The 18,244-nt window shown below is 46.7% G+C and overlaps 3 protein-coding genes across 3 annotated transcripts; 2 read left to right on the top strand and 1 right to left on the bottom strand.

The window, feature by feature from the left end:
* Positions 1–9,492: 9,492 nt before the first annotated feature.
* Positions 9,493–12,799, top strand: LOC100285405 (endo-1,4-beta-glucanase Cel1). Its single transcript, NM_001158298.3, has 6 exons — positions 9,493–10,027; positions 10,265–10,572; positions 10,730–11,194; positions 11,538–11,673; positions 11,765–11,937; positions 12,027–12,799. The coding sequence occupies exons 1-6, from the start codon at positions 9,652–9,654 to the stop codon at positions 12,432–12,434; spliced, it is 1,866 nt and encodes a 621-aa protein (NP_001151770.2). The 5' UTR covers positions 9,493–9,651; the 3' UTR covers positions 12,435–12,799.
* An 813-nt stretch (positions 12,800–13,612) lies between these two features.
* Positions 13,613–15,143, bottom strand: LOC100383443 (Pentatricopeptide repeat-containing protein). The gene has a single exon (NM_001176093.1). The coding sequence runs from the start codon at positions 15,138–15,140 to the stop codon at positions 13,866–13,868; it is 1,275 nt and encodes a 424-aa protein (NP_001169564.1). The 5' UTR covers positions 15,141–15,143; the 3' UTR covers positions 13,613–13,865.
* Positions 15,144–15,220: 77 nt separating this feature from the next.
* On the top strand, positions 15,221–16,829 carry LOC103645597 (uncharacterized). The gene is made up of 4 exons (XM_008668626.2): positions 15,221–15,868; positions 15,938–16,036; positions 16,149–16,347; positions 16,431–16,829. The coding sequence occupies exons 1-3, from the start codon at positions 15,221–15,223 to the stop codon at positions 16,206–16,208; spliced, it is 807 nt and encodes a 268-aa protein (XP_008666848.1). The 3' UTR covers positions 16,209–16,347; positions 16,431–16,829.
* The last annotated feature ends 1,415 nt before the right edge of the window (positions 16,830–18,244 follow it).

Raw genomic sequence — 18,244 nt, 5'->3', positions numbered from 1 at the left:
TAAGTTGGGCATTAAGACTAGCCACTTCCTTATTTAATTTGGAAATTAAAACTAGATGTTCACTACAGGCATCAACATCGAAATCCTTACACCTAGTGCAAATCTTAACATGTTCTACACAAGAATTAGATTTATTTGCTACTTCTAACTTAGCATTTAAATCATTGTTAACACCTTGTAAAGTAGAAATGGTTTCATGACAAGTAGATAGTTCATAAGAAAGCATTTCATTTCTTTTTACTTCTAAAGCATATGATTTTTGTGCCTCTACAAATTTATCATGTTCATCATACAATAAATCCTCCTGCTTTTCTAAAAGCCTATCCTTTTCATTCAATGCATCAATCAATTCATTGATTTTATCTATCTTAGATCTATCTAAGCCCTTGAACAAGCATGAATAATCTATGTCATCATCACTAGACCCACTATCACTAGAAGAAGCATAAGTGGAGTCTTGAGTACTCACCTTCTTCTCCCTTGCCATAAGACATGTGAGACGCTCGTTGGGGAAGAGAGCCGATTTGTTGAAGGCAGTGGCGGCGAGTCCTTCGTTGTCAGAGTCGGAGGAGGAGCAATCCGAGTCCCACTCCTTTCCTAGATGCGCCTCGCCCTTTGCCTTCTTGTATTGCTTCTTCTTTTCTCTTTTGTTTCCCTTTTCCTGGTCACTTTCATTATCGGGACAGTTAGCGATAAAATGACCAAACTTACCGCATTTGAAGCATGAGCGCTTCCCCTTGGTCTTGGTCTTGCTTGGCTGCCCCTTGCGACCATTTAGCGCCGTCTTGAATCTCTTGATGATGAGAGCCATCTCTTCATCGTTGAGTCCGGCCGCCTCAATTTGTGCCACCTTGCTAGGTAGCGCCTCCTTGCTTCGTGTTGCCTTGAGAGCGAGAGGTTGCGGCTCGTTGATCGGACCATTCAAGGCGTCGTTCACATATCTCGCCTCCTTGATCATCATTCGCCCGCTAACAAATTTCCCAAGAACTTCTTCGGGCGACATCTTGGTGTACCTGGGATTTTCACGTATATTGTTCACCAAGTGAGGATCAAGAACGGTAAATGACCTTAGCATTAGGCGGACGACGTCGTGGTCCGTCCATCGCGTGCTCCCGTAGCTTCTTATCTTGTTGATAAGGGTCTTGAGCCGATTGTATGTTTGCGTTGGCTCCTCGCCCCTTATCATTGCGAACCGTCCAAGCTCGCCCTCCACCAACTCCATCTTGGTGAGTAAGGTGACGTCGTTCCCCTCATGAGAAATCTTGAGGGTGTCCCAGATTTGCTTGGCGTTATCCAAGCCGCTCACCTTATGGTATTCATTCCTGCACAAGGAAGCTAGAAGAACAGTAGTAGCTTGTGCATTCTTATGAATTTGTTCATTAATGAACATGGGACTATCCGAACTATCAAAACGCATTCCACTCTCTACAATCTCCCATATACTAGGATGGAGAGAGAATAGGTGACTACGCATTTTGTGGCTCCAAAATCCGTAGTCCTCTCCATCAAAGTGTGGGGGCTTGCCGAGTGGAATGGAGAGCAAATGAGAATGTGAACTTTGCGGAATACGAGAGTAATCAAAAGAAAAGTTCGAATTAACCGGTTTTCTTCTCTCGTAGTTGTTGTGGTCCTCGTCCTTTTGGGAAGAAGTAGACTCATCGCTGTCGTAGTAGACGATCTCCTTGATGCGTCTTGTCTTCTTCTTCTTCCCATCTCTTCGCTTGTGGCCCGAGCCCGAGTCATTGGACTTGTCATCCCTTGGCTCGTTGACGAAGGACTCCTTCTCCTTGTCGTTGATCACAATTCCCTTCCCCTTAGGATCCATCTCTTCGGGCGGTTAGTCCCTTTCTTGAAGAGAACGGCTCTGATACCAATTGAGAGCACCTAGAGGGGGGGGGGTGAATAGGTGATCCTGTAAAAAACTTCAAACTTATAGCCACAAAACTTGATTAGGTGTTAGCACAGTTTATGCCAAGTGGCTAGAGAGGAGTCAAAACACAATAACCACAAGAATCCAATCAAGCACAGAGTGACACAGTGGTTTTATCCCGTGGTTCGGCCAAGACCAACGCTTGCCTACTCCACGTTGTGGCGTCCCAACGGACGAGGGTTGCAATCAACCCCTCTCAAGCGGTCCAAAGACCCACTTGAATACCACGGTGTTTTGTTTTCCTTTCACTATCCCGTTTGCAAGGAATCTCCACAAATTGGAGTCTCTTGCCCTTACAAGTATATGATCACAAATGAAACACAGAGTAAGGGAGGGAAGCAACACACACAAATCCACAGCAAAAGCGCACACACACGGCCAAGAATCGAGCTCACAAGACTATCTCAGAGTTCTCTCTTAGAACAGAGCTCGAATCACTTAGAAACACAAACGAATGCGCAGAGACTTAGTGTGGATGATCAAGAATGCTCAAAGGTTGCTTGTGTATCTCCTCCATGCGCCTAGGGGCTCCTTTTATAGCCCCAAGGCAGCTAGGAGCCGTTGAGAGCAAATCCGGAAGGCCATCCTTGCCTTCTGTCGTCGGGGGCACCGGACAGTCCGGTGCACACCGGACACTGTCCGGTGCCCGATTTGTTTCCTTAAACGGCGAAGACGACCGTTGCAGACCGTTGGCAGATCTGGCGCTGTTGGCTCACCGGACAGTCCGGTGCACACCGGACAGTCCGGTGCACACCGGACAGTCCGGTGAATTTTAGCCGAAGTCGCCGGTCAATTTCCCGAGAGCGGCCAGTTTGAGTCGCGCCAGCCTGGCGCACCGGACACTGTCCGGTGCACACCGGACAGTCCGGTGCTCCAGACCGAGCTGGGTCTTGGCAGCACACAGCCAAGTCCCTTCTCCTTTTCTCTATTCTTCTTCTTTCTGTTTCTAACACTTAGACAAATATATTAGTACTTAAAACCAATGTACTAAGGCTTAGAAACATACCTTTACTTCATGATTTTCACCTTGTTCATCCATGTACATAAATTCCCAATTAAGCACATGTGTTGGCACTCAATCACCAAAATTCATAGAAATGGCCCAAGGGCACACTTCCCTTTCAAGTACGTACCCAGATGTGTCCAGCAGACAGCAGTCTAGCACGCCAGTTCATCTTTTAGGCTGCCCGCACTGGCGTACTGGAACACGGGTGGGGCCTGACGCAGACGTTGTGAGAGGCTGGTTTGGAGGGAGTTGAAAAATAAATAATAGAATATGTTGTAGTTGGTATAGAGTAGATATTTAAGATAAATATGAATGCAGAGTATTACAGGATAGAGTAGAGAATCCCGGTGACCAGGATGAAATATTCCTTTTAGAGTAGAAATTTAGGGTTCCATAATTGCGGATAGCCTTAGCAATAATTTAACGCTCAACAGCAGTATGACAGTCACGTACAGTCCCTTTCACCTTTTGGTACTTTTCAACATCCTTGTGCTTCAGCCTTCCGTGGTATAGCTGGCAGCATAAAGACACGCATTAACATATGCGCGAGTGCAGCGATCCGAAGCAAGCAATCCCCTCGTCCTTTCTTGCATTTCACGGCACGAGTCGAATTTTTTTCCTTCCGTTTGCACTTTGCAGCAAACTGGACCTGCACGTGTCAATTTATATTGGCGTTTCGTTCGCTATTCGTCAGTTAAGTGGGTGTTTGGTTGTTCTTACCAAAGTTTAGTCCGTGACATCGGATATTTAAATGTTATTTACAAATATTAAATATACTAACTAAACTATAAGATAAACTTATTAAGTCTAATTAATTCATGATTAACAAATACTTATTGTATAAGTATAATGGCATGAGCGAATCATGTACTAATTATATTTAATGGGCTCATTTTACCGTTTAGTCATTATCTAACATCTGATCTAATGGGACTAAAATTTAGTATGTGGGATCCAAACGGCCCTAAGTTGAGGCTAGAGAGCATGTCAATGCAGCATTGAACTATCAAAATGATTCGGTCGATTTGTCTGTTGCATCGTCATCACCAACCATCTGCCCAGTCCTCGCGTCTTTGCAACGTTTAGCCCTTCTAAGGGCTTGTTCGGTTCTACCCTAATCCATATATATTGAGGGGGATTGAGGGGGTTTCAATCACTAGTAAGTCAAAATCTCTCCCAATTCGTATCAATCTCCTCCAATTCATATGGATTGAAAATAACCGAACAAGCCCTAACGGGGGACACACCTCGCCCACACGTGCCCCCAACCCATCGTTAGACTCACTTCAATGGAGTATGCGTCAGGGCATCTAAACCTATTATAGATATCTAAATGACACTGTAGCATCTTCAACTGGTAACCTATACTCAATACTCATTCTAGATATGATATAGGAGAGTACCTATATATGAATGACCATCTTTTCACACATGTATTTGGATAACTGGTTGGACACGGTAACATTTAGGTGTCTTCTTTCGACTAACTGTGTAACCAAAACATGTATTTGGATTCCCATTTTTACATGTTCTTGTTGGAGTTAGCAGCAAATGTCTCTAGCCAATCCAACCCCACTAAATATCTAATTAATAAACCCGCACCATGGTTTTGGGTTAAACCGAGTTAGCCGCAAATGTCTCTAGCCAATCCAACCCCACTAAATATCTAATTAATAAACCGCGCCATGGTTTTGGGTTAAACCCGCCACAAGGCAACACAAACATACACTGATCCTGTTACATCTTTTTTCTTTTTAGTCCTTTTTGCGAAAGTTTTTTTTCACAAATATGCCATTTTCAGTTTGAATTTAGGAAATAGACCCTTACCTCGGTGCCAACATTATTGGTGCCGAGGTTACATATCTCGGTGATAAAAAGAATAGCGCCAAGATCTTTGTTCCGAACGTTGATCTAGCTCTGATGTGACACAGGACGACGCCGTGATTATTGGTCATATGATCGGTCAGTGGTAGACCCAAAGGGTATATGGATAGGCCTCTGACTAACCTAAAATTTAGTCTAAAAATATAGGCCTCATACTACTCTAAAATTGAGTTTAAAAATACACTACACTTTAGTGTTTAGGTTCATAAAAACAAATCTATGCAACTTACAACCTTATTATAAGAAATTTTGATTATTTTTCTAATAATGTACTTATGTACCAAATGGATGAAAATTAGATATATGTAGTACCAAATTATACAAAAAATTATTCTCGACTACCCCTAGGTTTAAATTCTAGGTCCGCCACTGTGGCCAGTGTGCGTGCATTTGGCCGCGACAACCCCGCGCCTGGCTCTCCAGTTGTCCTAAAGGAGAGATAGGTTTTGTTGTAGCCTTTGTTTTGCTTTAGGCCCCGTTTGGAAGGGCTTCACTTCAAAAAATACAGCTTCGAATTTCCAGCTTCTCCATAAACCAACTTCAATAGATTGGGAAGGTGGGGTTCACGAGTGTTTGGCTTCAAATAGTGTCTAGCTTCTATGATACAATTAATTTGTGTGATTTTCTTTAATTACCCTTGATGGTTAGTGGGTGGAGAAAGAGACATGAACCAGTAGGTCATGTGACCAATGACATGGTGGGTAATTTTTGTTCAACTTCATGAGGAGGTATAAAACAATATTTTTGAAGCACCCTTTGAGGAGCTTCAAAAGTTTCATAAAACTAGCCACTAGTTTTAGTTTTTTTAAGCTAGAGCTCGTGGAGCTGAACCTATTTGGATAGAAACTGAAATAGACTTGAAATTCTTAAAATGAAGCTCTCCCAAAGAAGGCCTTAGGCCCTGTCTCATGAAACTGGAGACCGGTTTTATGAAATTTTTGAGGCTCCTCAAAGGGCGCTTCAAAAACATTGTTTTTATACATTCTCGTGAAGTTGAATAAAAATTACCCGTCATACCATTGGTTACATGACTCACAAATTCATGTCTCTTTCTTCACCCGCTAATCATCAGAGTAATTAAGGAAACTCACACAAATTAATAGTATTATAAAAGCTGGAGTCTGTGTGCAAGTCAAACACTCTTGAACACAGTCTTACCAATCTGTTGAAGTTGTTTTAAGGTGAAGCTGAAAAACTAAAGCTGCAATTTTTAAAATAAAACCCTTCTAAACAGGGCCTTAGTCGTTGTAAACTCTTATCCTCGTTAGCTAGAAAACGATCTCAGTACCCGATTTTTTTTCAACCTTTGAGAGGAAAAGGATGGTATTCCAAAAGCATGTGCGTGTCGGGCACTCATGCCACTTGCATCCAGGCTCAGTGCGCTCCGCAAAGCGCTGTCCGATGAGCGCTGAGCACAAGCACGCTCGGCCTTTTCCCCTGGTGATCCGGTCCGTCCGTTCTATTCTTGGCAGGCTTTTGGTGAGAAAATGAAAATGGTCGCGGTGGAGCAGGTCTCTCGGCAGTCGGCACTCTACCTCCGAATCTGCATGGGGTTCAGTGCACTCGTACTCTCGGAGTGCGCGAGCAACGGCCTCAGACAGACCCCAGCCGTGCGCAGCCAATGAACCACGTGACCGTCTGACGACACGAGTCCCTCGGCAGGCAAATGCAGGCGGGCCCCGCCGGGGAATCCGCCACCGACAACAGTCCACCGACAACTATCCCAGATCTCGGTTTTTTTATTCCCGCGGCACACTGCAACAGCGACGGATCTACTAAAATAAGTTACTACCAAGAATTTATCTCATAATGTCTTATATAGCATATATGGTATCCCCTTCAAAACTTGAATATATGTAAATTTATAAGGAACACTCGCTGTCTCACAATAGAATTCGTTTTAGTAATAGTAGGTTTTATGTCTATATCCAAATAGATAATGATAAACCTCGACACGTATACAAAACGTGTACATTAACTATTATATGAATCAAATAAAATATTAAAACGAATTTTAAATTGGAAACAGAGGGAATATTTATGAGATGAACTGTTGTGCAATCTAACTTTTTTATACAATTTGTGAGAAAAAACTCGATAGGTATGTTTACAGTTTGTTAAAAATAGTTTATGATTTTTGATGGTTTAATTATATAGATATTGTATGAAGGACTTAGGGGTGTTTGGTTTCCACCTCCTAAAAATCCCTAAAATACCAAAATGGGTTGACTAAAATCAAAATATGATTTTTTAGGACTAAAATTTACTAGTATATAAAGTTTAGGAGTAGGGGGTGGAAACGAGCCGAGCCGGGCTCGGCTCGCCCATCTCGCGAGCTCGGGAAATCGGCTCGCTCCTGGCTCGCGAGCCAACGAGGCTAACCATAAACGTAAATGTGCTTTCTAAATTATAATATAAAATCTTAAAAATATTTTAAACAACATATTTTAAATTAGTAAAATAGATATATCACTAATATAATATAGAAAATAGATTATTTTTATAGTAATCTCAAATAACATAAATTAATTGTCTACTCAGTACTAATATTATATGCTAATTAAGATTTTATGTAACAAATTGTTATTGGGTCGAGCCACGAGCCGAGCCGAGCTGAGCTGACTCGCTCTTTTCACGAGCCACAAAAACAGGCTCGGCTTGAGCTCGTTCTGAGCGTCGAGCCGAGTCGAGCTGCTGCGAGCCTGAACCAGCTAATCGAGCTCGAGCTTTTTTTTCAGCCCTATTTAGGAGTACACCCACTTAATTACACATCAGTTTGACCATTATACCAGACGTTTAGGGGACTGTATGATCCGAGCACAAGCAGCGGTGGCTTGAGTCCACCAGGTCCCCATCCATCTCTGACAGCAAGCATTTCCCCCCGCTGCCGCTGGTTAGTCCTCGTGTCGCCAGGAGGCCGCGTTAATTAACGTAACCCCACATTGTGACGACTGACAGAGAGGGGAATGTGACCCTGACCCCTCACCACGCCACAGGCCAGCACCGTTTCCCGCCGCGCGCGTCGCCCGGGGCGCACCTAATATTTTTTTTCCCCACACGAGACAAGGTGACTTCTATCGCAATGCTACTAGTGTGCGGTACACGCCAGTTAGTAGTAGTAGTACATGGCACGACAACCAGTGGCATATCCATGACCACTGCGAACAGCCGCCGATGGCGTGTAATCAGCGCCTCATATTTCTCCTGATCTCTCCTTAAATTATACTAAAAACGCATAAAGTGTGTGTGACTATACATCTTTAAAAGAACCATTAGATATTGGCAAAGTTGGTTCCCGTAGGCCGTAGCCTAGTGGGCAACCTAGATAGGAATCTCGTTTCAGTTTAATACACGCATCTAATTAAGCAGACAATGCATGTCCGAGACATGGTCTGAGCCTGAGCTCTGGTGTTGACTGCTGTTTTCTTCTCTCCCTGACCTATAAGAGCAGTCTTAACCCTCCACGGTATCCAATTTCTATAACATTAATTTAACTGTGATATAAACTAAAAGATGATGTGGCAAACAATTAAATAAAGAAAGAGTAAGAAACTGGGTCTTGTATAAGACTTGGTTTCAACACGATATCTAAATCACAACGAAAAGAAGTATTAAATTCAGTTAATTAATATTGATATTTATATTGAAGAGGTAGTGTCTAGCAGTAGTTTCTAAATGATGTGTAGGCTATAGAAACTATAAGTAGTGTTTTAGGTTCGGACTGCTCGAATGCAGCAGGCAGCAGCTCTCGTTAAACTGTGCACTAGATAATAAAAGGGGTCTGGCTACGGATTTTCTAATTACTTTTTTTTAGGAGATGCCCCTAGTGTAGCAGTACCACTATTACTGAATGCGTCGCGCTCGAGCCTTTGAATTGATGAGGGACGACGGACGGTTACCGCTTTGCAAAGGGAAAGCAAAACAAAGCAGATGGGAGACAAGTTAATAATGCCGTCGCTTTCATGCATTATTGTCCCCCAATCTATCTTTGTCGCTTACTACACCTTTCATGAGGCGGGCGCGTACAACAACTGTGCCCCCGCGGTGATCTACGGTAGTGAAAAGTTATTAATAACAACAACCTATCCTCCCTTTTCTTATATAACCACCCAAATACACACAGTAACGTAGCTTACAACTACCGCGCGGTTCTCCTGCGTGCTGAATTGCTTTGCAGCTATAGCAGAGGTTCCAAACAGTGCAGGAAGCGTGCGAGTTCGTCGAGCCTCGAGCGGAAGCCTCGGTGGGGTTCGATTCGTCGGCGCATGACCGGAAGCCGCCTCTTGTACGTCTCCCTCTTTTTGTACCCATGCCTATATGCAATCACGCAAATGCGCTCCGCCTGCATAGAGACAGTAGAGAGCGGGCAGGCCCCACACCAGCGCGGACGCGCATAGGCGCAGCAGAACCCACCCTCCCTCCCTCACCCTGTGACACGGCGCGGGGCACCCACCCCACCCGTCGGTCGATAGCGCAGTGCGCAGCGGCAACGACAGAGGAGACAGACACGAGTGGGTGTGCGAGCATTCAGGCGAAGCCGATCACCCTCGCCCAGCCCAAAGGGTCGGCGGGCAGGCGAAAGCAACGCCCCAACCACCTGATCCCTCCACCCCATCGCACGCCATAACAAAGCAGAGCGCCACGCCACCACCACCCCAGCTCACTCGTGCCGTGCACTCGACCCGTCCCCCCTCCCTCCACTCGATCCACCCGCCAAGACCTCCCATTGCCGCCGCCGAGCCAGCCAGGGGGGGAGAAGAGAGGCCAGCCGCGTCGCGGCGGGCGGAGGAGGAGGACGAGCGGGAGAGCCGAGCCGAGCCGGCCGGGCAGGATGTTCGGGCGGGACCCCTGGGGCGGGCCGCTGGAGATCTCCAACGCCGACTCGGCGACGGACGACGACCGGAGCCGCGACCTGGACCGGGCGGCGCTGATGCGGCAGCTGGACGAGACGCAGCAGAGCTGGCTCCTGGCCGGGCCCGGCGACCAGGCCGGCAAGAAGAAGAAGCGGTACGTCGACCTCGGCTGCGTCGTCGTCGACCGTAAGGTCTTCATGTGGACCGTCGGCACCATCCTCGGCCTCGGCGTCTTCATCGGCTTCGTCATCATGATCGTCAAGCTCGTCCCGCACAAGCGCCCCCCGCCGCCGCCGCCCGACCAGTACACGCAGGCGCTGCACAAGGCGCTCATGTTCTTCAACGCGCAGCGATGTGAGTCGTCTGCTCTGAATTCTCAATTCTCCTGTCAGATCCGGCCGGGTTTTGCGTCAGATACATGTCTTTGTTGCTTCAGTACTCCTGTCATACATTTTTTTGACACCAACAGACTCCACATGGGAGATTCGTAAAAGCGATTAAAATTGACGGAGAGAACGAGTGCTGTGCTGCACCGACAGAAATTCCCCGTTTTCGCCTGCTCACTCACGACGCGTCTTCTGGAAATGTCAGCCGGCCCGCTGCCGAAGCACAATGGCGTGAGCTGGAGGGGCAACTCCTGCATGAAGGACGGCCTCTCCGACAGCACCGTCCGCCGGAGCCTGGTCGGAGGCTTCTACGACGCGGGGGACGCCATCAAGTTCAACTACCCCATGGCATGGTCCATGACCATGCTCAGCTGGAGCGTGATCGAGTACAGGGCCAAGTACGAGGCCATCGGCGAGCTCGACCATATCAGGGAGCTCATCAAGTGGGGAACGGACTACATCCTCAAGACCTTCAATTCGTCTGCCGACACGATAGACAGGATCGTCGCTCAGGTTGGTAGCAACAACAATAGATCATCTTGGCGGCTGATTTGCTCTGTCGTGCAAAGCAACTGGTCATCAGATCCAGTACCTTGGCATCCTTTCTACAGCACACATCTGCGGACAGCAGACCGCTGACTCCCGTATCAACACTTCTCAATGCGTGCAGGTGGGTGTAGGTGACACCTCTAAAGGCAGCAGTCAGCCTAACGACCATTACTGCTGGATGAGGCCAGAGGACATCGACTACAAGAGGCCGGTCACCGAGTGCCACTCCTGCTCAGATCTAGCGTCGGAAATGGCTGCCGCCCTGGCCGCAGCTTCCATAGTGTTCAAGAACAGCAAGACCTACTCCGACAAGCTCGTCAAGGGCGCCAAGGCCCTGTACAAGTTCGGCAGGCTGCAGCGTGGGCGATACAGCCCCAACGGATCTGACCAGGCCATCTTCTACAACTCCACCAGCTACTGGGACGAGTTCGTGTGGGGCGGTGCGTGGATGTACTTCGCCACGGGGAACAACTCGTACCTCACCGTCGCCACAGCCCCGGGAATGGCGAAGCACGCTGGAGCATACTGGTTTGGAAGTCCAAACTACGGAGTGTTTACCTGGGATGACAAACTTCCAGGAGCTCAGGTTAGCATATTCCGTACTCCTGCACTGAATCTGATGATAAAAGTATTCAGCATGATCTTAATGGAAAATGAAAAAAACATGGTCATCTGCACATGTCAGAAACACTTTGTATAAGCTGAAGATATAAAGAAAAACTTTGATCTTTACCAGGCTACTACTCCGTCTGTTCTTTTTTATTTGTCAAGTTTTTAGTTTAAAAATATATTGACGGCGACAAATATTCGATAACGGAGGTAGTAATACACTGTCAAGGAAAATCAGAAAAAGGCTTATCAGTGTGATAATGCAGCTTTCTAATGAATGAATATCGATCGCCATTAAGACACTTTCTACTCTATCCCAGGTTCTTCTCAGCAGGTTGCGACTCTTCCTAAGTCCAGGGTACCCTTACGAAGAAATACTGAGGACATTCCACAACCAAACCGACAACGTCATGTGCTCGTATTTACCTGTATTCAATTCATTCAACTTCACCAAAGGTTGGTGATGGTGATGTCCCTCTCTGTTTCTCTGCTTCTTGCTCCACAGAACAGAGCTTTTAGCTAAGCAATGGGACATTTTTTTTCGCAGGAGGATTAATACAGCTCAACCATGGAAGGCCTCAACCGCTTCAGTACGCTGTCAACGCAGCTTTCCTTGCTTCTTTATACAGCGACTATCTTGAAGCGGCTGACACGCCTGGGTGGTACTGTGGACCGAACTTCTACACCATAGAAGTCCTCCGCAAGTTTGCCAGGTCACAGGTAAATCGTTCTTCTTAACTCTCCTTAGGTGCCCAACCTTACATTAGCAGAGAAAGTGGGTCGGTAGTTAAAATCTGCTCGATTTGCAGCTTGACTACATCCTTGGAAAGAACCCATTGAAGATGAGCTACGTTGTGGGTTTCGGAAACAAGTACCCGAAGCGCCCTCACCACAGAGGTGCGTCGATACCTCATAACGGCGTCAAGTATGGATGCAAAGGAGGTTACAAATGGAGGGACACGAAGAAGGCAAACCCTAACATCCTTGTTGGAGCAATGGTGGCTGGCCCTGACAGGCGTGACGGCTACAAAGATGTCCGCACGAACTACAACTACACAGAGCCTACCCTTGCAGCAAACGCTGGCCTGGTTGCAGCACTGATTTCTATATCTGATATCAAAACCGGACGGTTCGGCATCGACAAGAACACCATCTTCTCTGCGATCCCTCCGATGTTTCCGACACCACCGCCGCCACCATCAGCATGGAAACCATAGAGAGACAGACCTCTGAATATCCGCCCCCCCCCCCCCCCCCCCCCCCCCCCCCCAAAAAAAAAAGCATCAACACAGGGAAGTGGAGCAAACATATGATCAGTTGGTACAGCAAAGGCCAGGAACAGGAAAGCGGACAGCATAAGCTTATAGAGCTTCTATTTCTGTACCAGTGTGACAGATCAGTATAAAATCCTCTGTCATACATAGACCAGAAGTTGTGTGCATCGCGTGAAAGCTAATTTTTGGGGTCTTGTTGCTGTGGGCATTCCTGCTCATGTGTGAAGTTATTTTTTGTAGAAATTGTACCTTTACAAATTGTTATAGGAGTGACTTTTCATAGTAGTAAAGCATTTGTGTGACCTGTACGCCTGCTTCGTTTTGGTCCTGTTATTTTGTGTTTAAAAATCCCTACTTCAGGGGAAACATGCTCACTGAACTCTCAGTCTCAGACATTACAAGGGAATTGCAAAAGGACGAATAGGAGAATGATTTGTGGCGGTTTCTTGGTGCATGCCCTGGCTTGAAGCATAGCACAAGTGTCTCTAAGAACCTGTGCAGAAATTATGACGACTTACGTGACTTCCCACGAAGACATTTCCAACCATTCTTTTGTTTCCTTGTGGGATTGGAAGGCATTTACAACCGTTAATGAACTATTATCGCAAGATAATAGAGAACATAAGAATTTCATCGAAGACAAACCAACAACCCAATAAATCAACACATGTGTGGATCTGAGAGACAAAGCATATTTTCATGATTCATGCAATAAGGTCTTGTAAACACTGCAATCAAGGTAGAAAACAGAGAAATAAAAATAGTCATGTGGATGGCTCAGGTTAGATAACACGAAACAGCAGAGTTTTAAGTTGTGGTGCTGATAAACTGCAATGCATAGTGCTAAAACAAAAGGCAATTTTTTACATAGGTTATTCTGCAAACTACATGATCCTAGGAAGTTAAACGACATAAAAATCTAAGAGTCCAAAATGCATGTAAAATAACAATTATTTCCTACTATGTGTGCAAGCGAGTTTGTCCATGAGCCTGCTTAAAATGCCCCATTGGCAGGTTGAAACCCGCTTAAAATGACCCATTTGTGGGTTCACAAATAAACCTGCTTGGATCCTTATTCCCTAGTCAATGGTCAGCAAGATGGTCATTCTTAGAAATATTTTACCTTATGTGCAAACAAACTTTATTATAGCCTCAAATTATCTTGGGAATAGGCATATGCCAAAACTTCTCCCTGCTCTCATTGCCTGCTCCTTTCTTACAAGAGCACTCAGTTGGCACTAGTTTACACATATATTAGCTTGTAGCCATGCACCACTACCATCCTAGGTATCTCAACCAAGAACACTTCTCTTGCAAGACCAGCATCTCTCATGCAAACAGATTATGGTTATCCATAAGCTCGTTTGTTTCAGATCATCTTGTGACTGGTCGCATTATGGGTTTAATTTGCATCACCTGTCGAAACCTTGCTGTAATGCCATCCTCAATTGATTGACATAGCCCTGCTGGCAAGGCATCCTCACCAGCATCGTCGATTGCAGCCTTCACCAGCTTGTATGTATGTTCCCTAGGCACATGTCCACTTTCAGCCATATCAATCAAGAATTGCCTCGCCTCGGTAACACGCCGGCTCTCACACAAAGAATGGATGACAGGCGTGTATGTGCTCGACGAGGCCATCCCATGGCCCCTCGCAACCATTTCCCTCATCCATTCAACAGCCTTGTCCACCTGGTTCACCACACTGTAGTATCTGATGAACGAATTGTAAGTCACCCGGTTGGGCGTGCACCCCTTCCTCAGCATTTCATCGAACATCTCGTGGGCGCGCTCCACGCGGTACGTTTTACACAGGCCATTGATCAAGCAGTTGTAAGTCACGACATCCGGCTCGAGCCCCTTTTCTCCCATCCTCCTGAACAGCCTCCCCGCCTCGTAGATCCTCCGCCGTGCCGCCTTCCGGCATCCCGTGCCCACCCCGATGCGGCAGTACCAGGAAATGAGCACCGTGTACGTGTAGGTGTCCGGCTTGCAGCGCGCACCGGGTCGCTCCATCTGGTCGAGCAGGAACCGGGCATCACTAAACCGCCCGTTCCGGCACAGCGCAGCGATCAAAGTGTTGTAGCACTGCGCGTCAGGGGCGCAGTGGAGCTGGCGCATGCGGTGGAACGCGGCGAGCGCGTGGCGCGGGAGCCCTTCCTCACCGAGCACGCGGATTACGTCGGTGAGCGCAGCAGTGGAGACGACCGAAGCGTGCGCACGGAGGAGGCGGAAGAGCGGCGAGAGCGCGTGGGCGCGGGTCAGCGCGAGCGCCGCGGCGCGGAGCGGGGCTTCGGAGAGCGGGACGGGGTGGGGGTGGGCGTGGGCGTGCGACCAGGAGAGGAAGGCGAGAGTGAGAGCAGCGGCGAGGCGACGGTTGGAAGGGTGCGAGGCGGAGGGGAACGGCCGTTGCGGGCAGAGGCGGCGCGGTGAGCCCGGGAGAAGGAAGCGCGGGATGGCGGCGAGCGCGGCGGCGATTGAGTGCGGGGAGAAGCCGGGGAAGGTCGGGGAGACCCGGAGCGTGACGTCGAAGCGGCGGCGCTGGAGGAGGGCGACCAGAAGCTGCGGCACGAGGCGGGATGGGGATGGAGACGGAGGCGGAGATGGGGAAGGAGACGGCGGCGACGGCGCAGAGGAGGGGGCGAACATGAGTAACTAGTAACTACTGGCTGGACTGGGCCTGAATTGTGAATTGGCTTTTGAGCGGGAAGGATTGACGTCAGTTAAACATGTTTGGAAGCAACGTTTCTAAAAAAAAGTTTTTTTTTTACATAGCTACCCTTAGTTGTGGACCACCACTCATTACTAACCTTAGTTTTTATTCCTCCTCGGTTTTGCCCACGAATCCTTTCCTCCGCTCAGAAACACGCCCGCACATCGTTTCCACTTTTGTTGACGTCCCTAACAGCACGGTCCCACGTCTTTCAACACCTGAACGTGGGTCCCAATCGAGCCCCATCCCTGAGCCCCATCTTTCCCAATCGAGCCCCATCCCTCAGCCCTCGCCGCCGCCAGCTCCAATCCGCTCAGCCGCCGCCAGGTCCAAGCCTCCCGCCGCCAACTACTCGTCGGTCGGCCGCCCTGTCTCTAGGCCATCTCGACACCATCTCCTCGGCACTAGGAAGCCTCGGCCCCGCCATCAGTTCCTCACTGGCAGGCCGCTCTACCGCGTCGCGTCGCCGCCAGGGCACGCTCCTCGTCGTCAACTCCTCCTCACCGCCTCAGTGCGCCCCCACCGCAGATCGGAGAGTAGCCTGCGCAGATCGGAGAGCAGGCTTGCCTCCACAGTAGTCGTTGTGCCACAGATCTGCTCGACGCTCCCTCCTGCCGCCAAGCTCGCACTCACCATTGTCGTCGAGCCAGACGAGCAGGAGGAGGTATCTTGCAGGCTGCCGACACTAAGCTCATTCTCCCCATCGTCTGATCGTAGCTCGTTGTTGTTGCAGCTTCCCCACGTCGGTCGATGCGACCCTAGATTTGGGGGCAGCCGTTGTCGATTTCACACCATGCACTCAACATCCTCCTTCGCCCAAGACTGCTTGCAGGTGAGTTACACTCTCCACGTCGAGGTAGTAGCCGCCGTCGATACCCATCCTGCTTGTCTAGTAGTTATGATAGAGAGAAAACCCAATAATTAACTGTGTTTGTGTTTAGTAGCATGGATTCACGCATGTCGCGGGCGAGCGGCTCCTCCGATGGAGGACAAGGATGGCCTAGGTATGGTCCGGTGTCGCTCATCCGCTGCCCCAAATGTGAAAGGCCGGAGTCGCTTGTTTGACTCAGATCGAAAAGGTGGGAGAACGACAATTTTGGTCGAGAGTTCATGAAGTGTGAAAGCAAGCCGCAACAAGATAAGGTCCATCCTTGTTTTCCCCCATTACGGTTGATTTCATTTTTGTGCTTACTACTGAATTGTGAAACCTTATTTGGATTGTTTAGGTTCTTAAAATATGCAATTTTTTCATGTGGATGGATGATTATGTCAAGATGATTGAAGGGGCAGAGTTGGTGGTGGTTTGAGAGAGATGATGCTGTCTAAAATATGGGATGAACAAGCGGAAGATGTGACTACGAACTGGAACAAATTTGCTGCCAAAATGAAGAAGGTGAATGATAATATGGTCGAGTTGAAGAAGATGAATGCCAGCATGGTCGAGTTGAAGAACATGTTTATAGCTTTTTATGCTTCTATGATGTTTATTGTCTTGCTTTTTCTTGTGATAAACTCAAATTGTAAGTGCTAAATCTGTGATTAATGGTGTGAATTCTGGTGTGAGACAAATTTATGTGAATTCTGTTGTGAGACAAATTTATGTGAATTGTGTGATGAGATCTGAATCAGGACGTAAATTGCAAAAATGGCATGTTCTGATTCTCCAATAAAAATCCAAAAAATAGTCATAACTGCCGCCAAAGGCAAGAATCAAACCTAAGACCTACGGCAGCAGTGAGAAGTGAAACACCACTGAACTATGCAGTTTGTCTTGTGAAGGTCCAGGAAACTAGACTATTTGTATGGAGAAATTGAAGTACAACTTTACAATTTGAACTACAAATTTGTATGTAGACATTTGTACCATTTGTCCATCTATCCTCTACAAACTTACTTCATGCATAGATGTCCCTTTTTGGACTATTTACTATTTTCTGTGGGTTAAATGCCTCCCGTAGAAAAAAAATAAATAAATAGCAAATTTGGTCAAAATAGTGAAACTTGGAATGGAGTCATGTTTCGATCTTATTTGGTTATGGTAAAAAAATCAGAGCATTATGCAAAAGTGTGAATATAGGTGCTTCACAAACGGACACATATCTCACTAAGTTTCGTGACATTGAACTACAACTCCACAATTTGAGCTACATTTCTTAGTGTTGTTTGTTTATTTCCTTGAAATTTGTACCATTTGTCCATCTATCCTCTACAAACTTACTTCATGCATAGATGTCCCTTTTTGGACTATTTACTATTTTATGTGAGTTAAATGCCTCCCGTAGCCAATAAATAAATAAATAAATAGCAAATTTGGTCAAAAAATAGTGAAACTTGGAATGGAGTCGTGTTTTGGTCTTATTTGGTTAAGGTAAAAAATTAGAGCATTATGAAAAAGTGTGAATATAGGTGCTTCACAAACGGACACATATCTCACTAAGTTTCGTGACATTGAACTACAACTCCACAATTTGAGCTACATTTCTCCACTTCAGCTTTGAAAGTGAATAATAAGTTAAAGCTTTCCTTCCATGGGCCATAAATCTTGTCAAGAGCCATTTCCTTGCCCTAATACACTCTCATGTAAGGAACCAAAATGTTGTACTTCTCTTTAATCTTCTTTACCAGTTCAGTTGTACCAATGCATGGTTTATCTGTCACCCATTCTAATACTGCATCTGCACACCATCTACTTTTAGCTACCTTATGTGACCCTTTTCTTTCACTTGGACAAGTGTGAGGAGATGGATTCACTTTGACCTGAATAATTGTACTATTCCGCATACAGGAAGCATGTATCCTCCACTGACACCTCTCAAATGTGCAATGAACAGTCATTCTAGTTGGCTCACTCTTGTCAATTACATAATCATACTCACCTTTGATGCAATAGGTAGAAAGTGCATTCCTAAACTTGGTCATCAATGCAAATGTGTTGCCTTCTTTTAAGGATGGATTATCTCTGTCATAATCAATTCTTAGTACATCATCACCTTGCTCATCCACCCCCATAGCTATGTTCTCATCCTCCTCTTCATCAGTC

Source organism: Zea mays, chromosome 1 (genome assembly GCF_902167145.1).
Source record: "Zea mays cultivar B73 chromosome 1, Zm-B73-REFERENCE-NAM-5.0, whole genome shotgun sequence".
Lineage (NCBI taxonomy): Eukaryota > Viridiplantae > Streptophyta > Magnoliopsida > Poales > Poaceae > Zea > Zea mays.
Note: the sequence above shows the minus strand (reverse complement) of the source record. Positions and strands in the feature narration are given on the sequence as shown.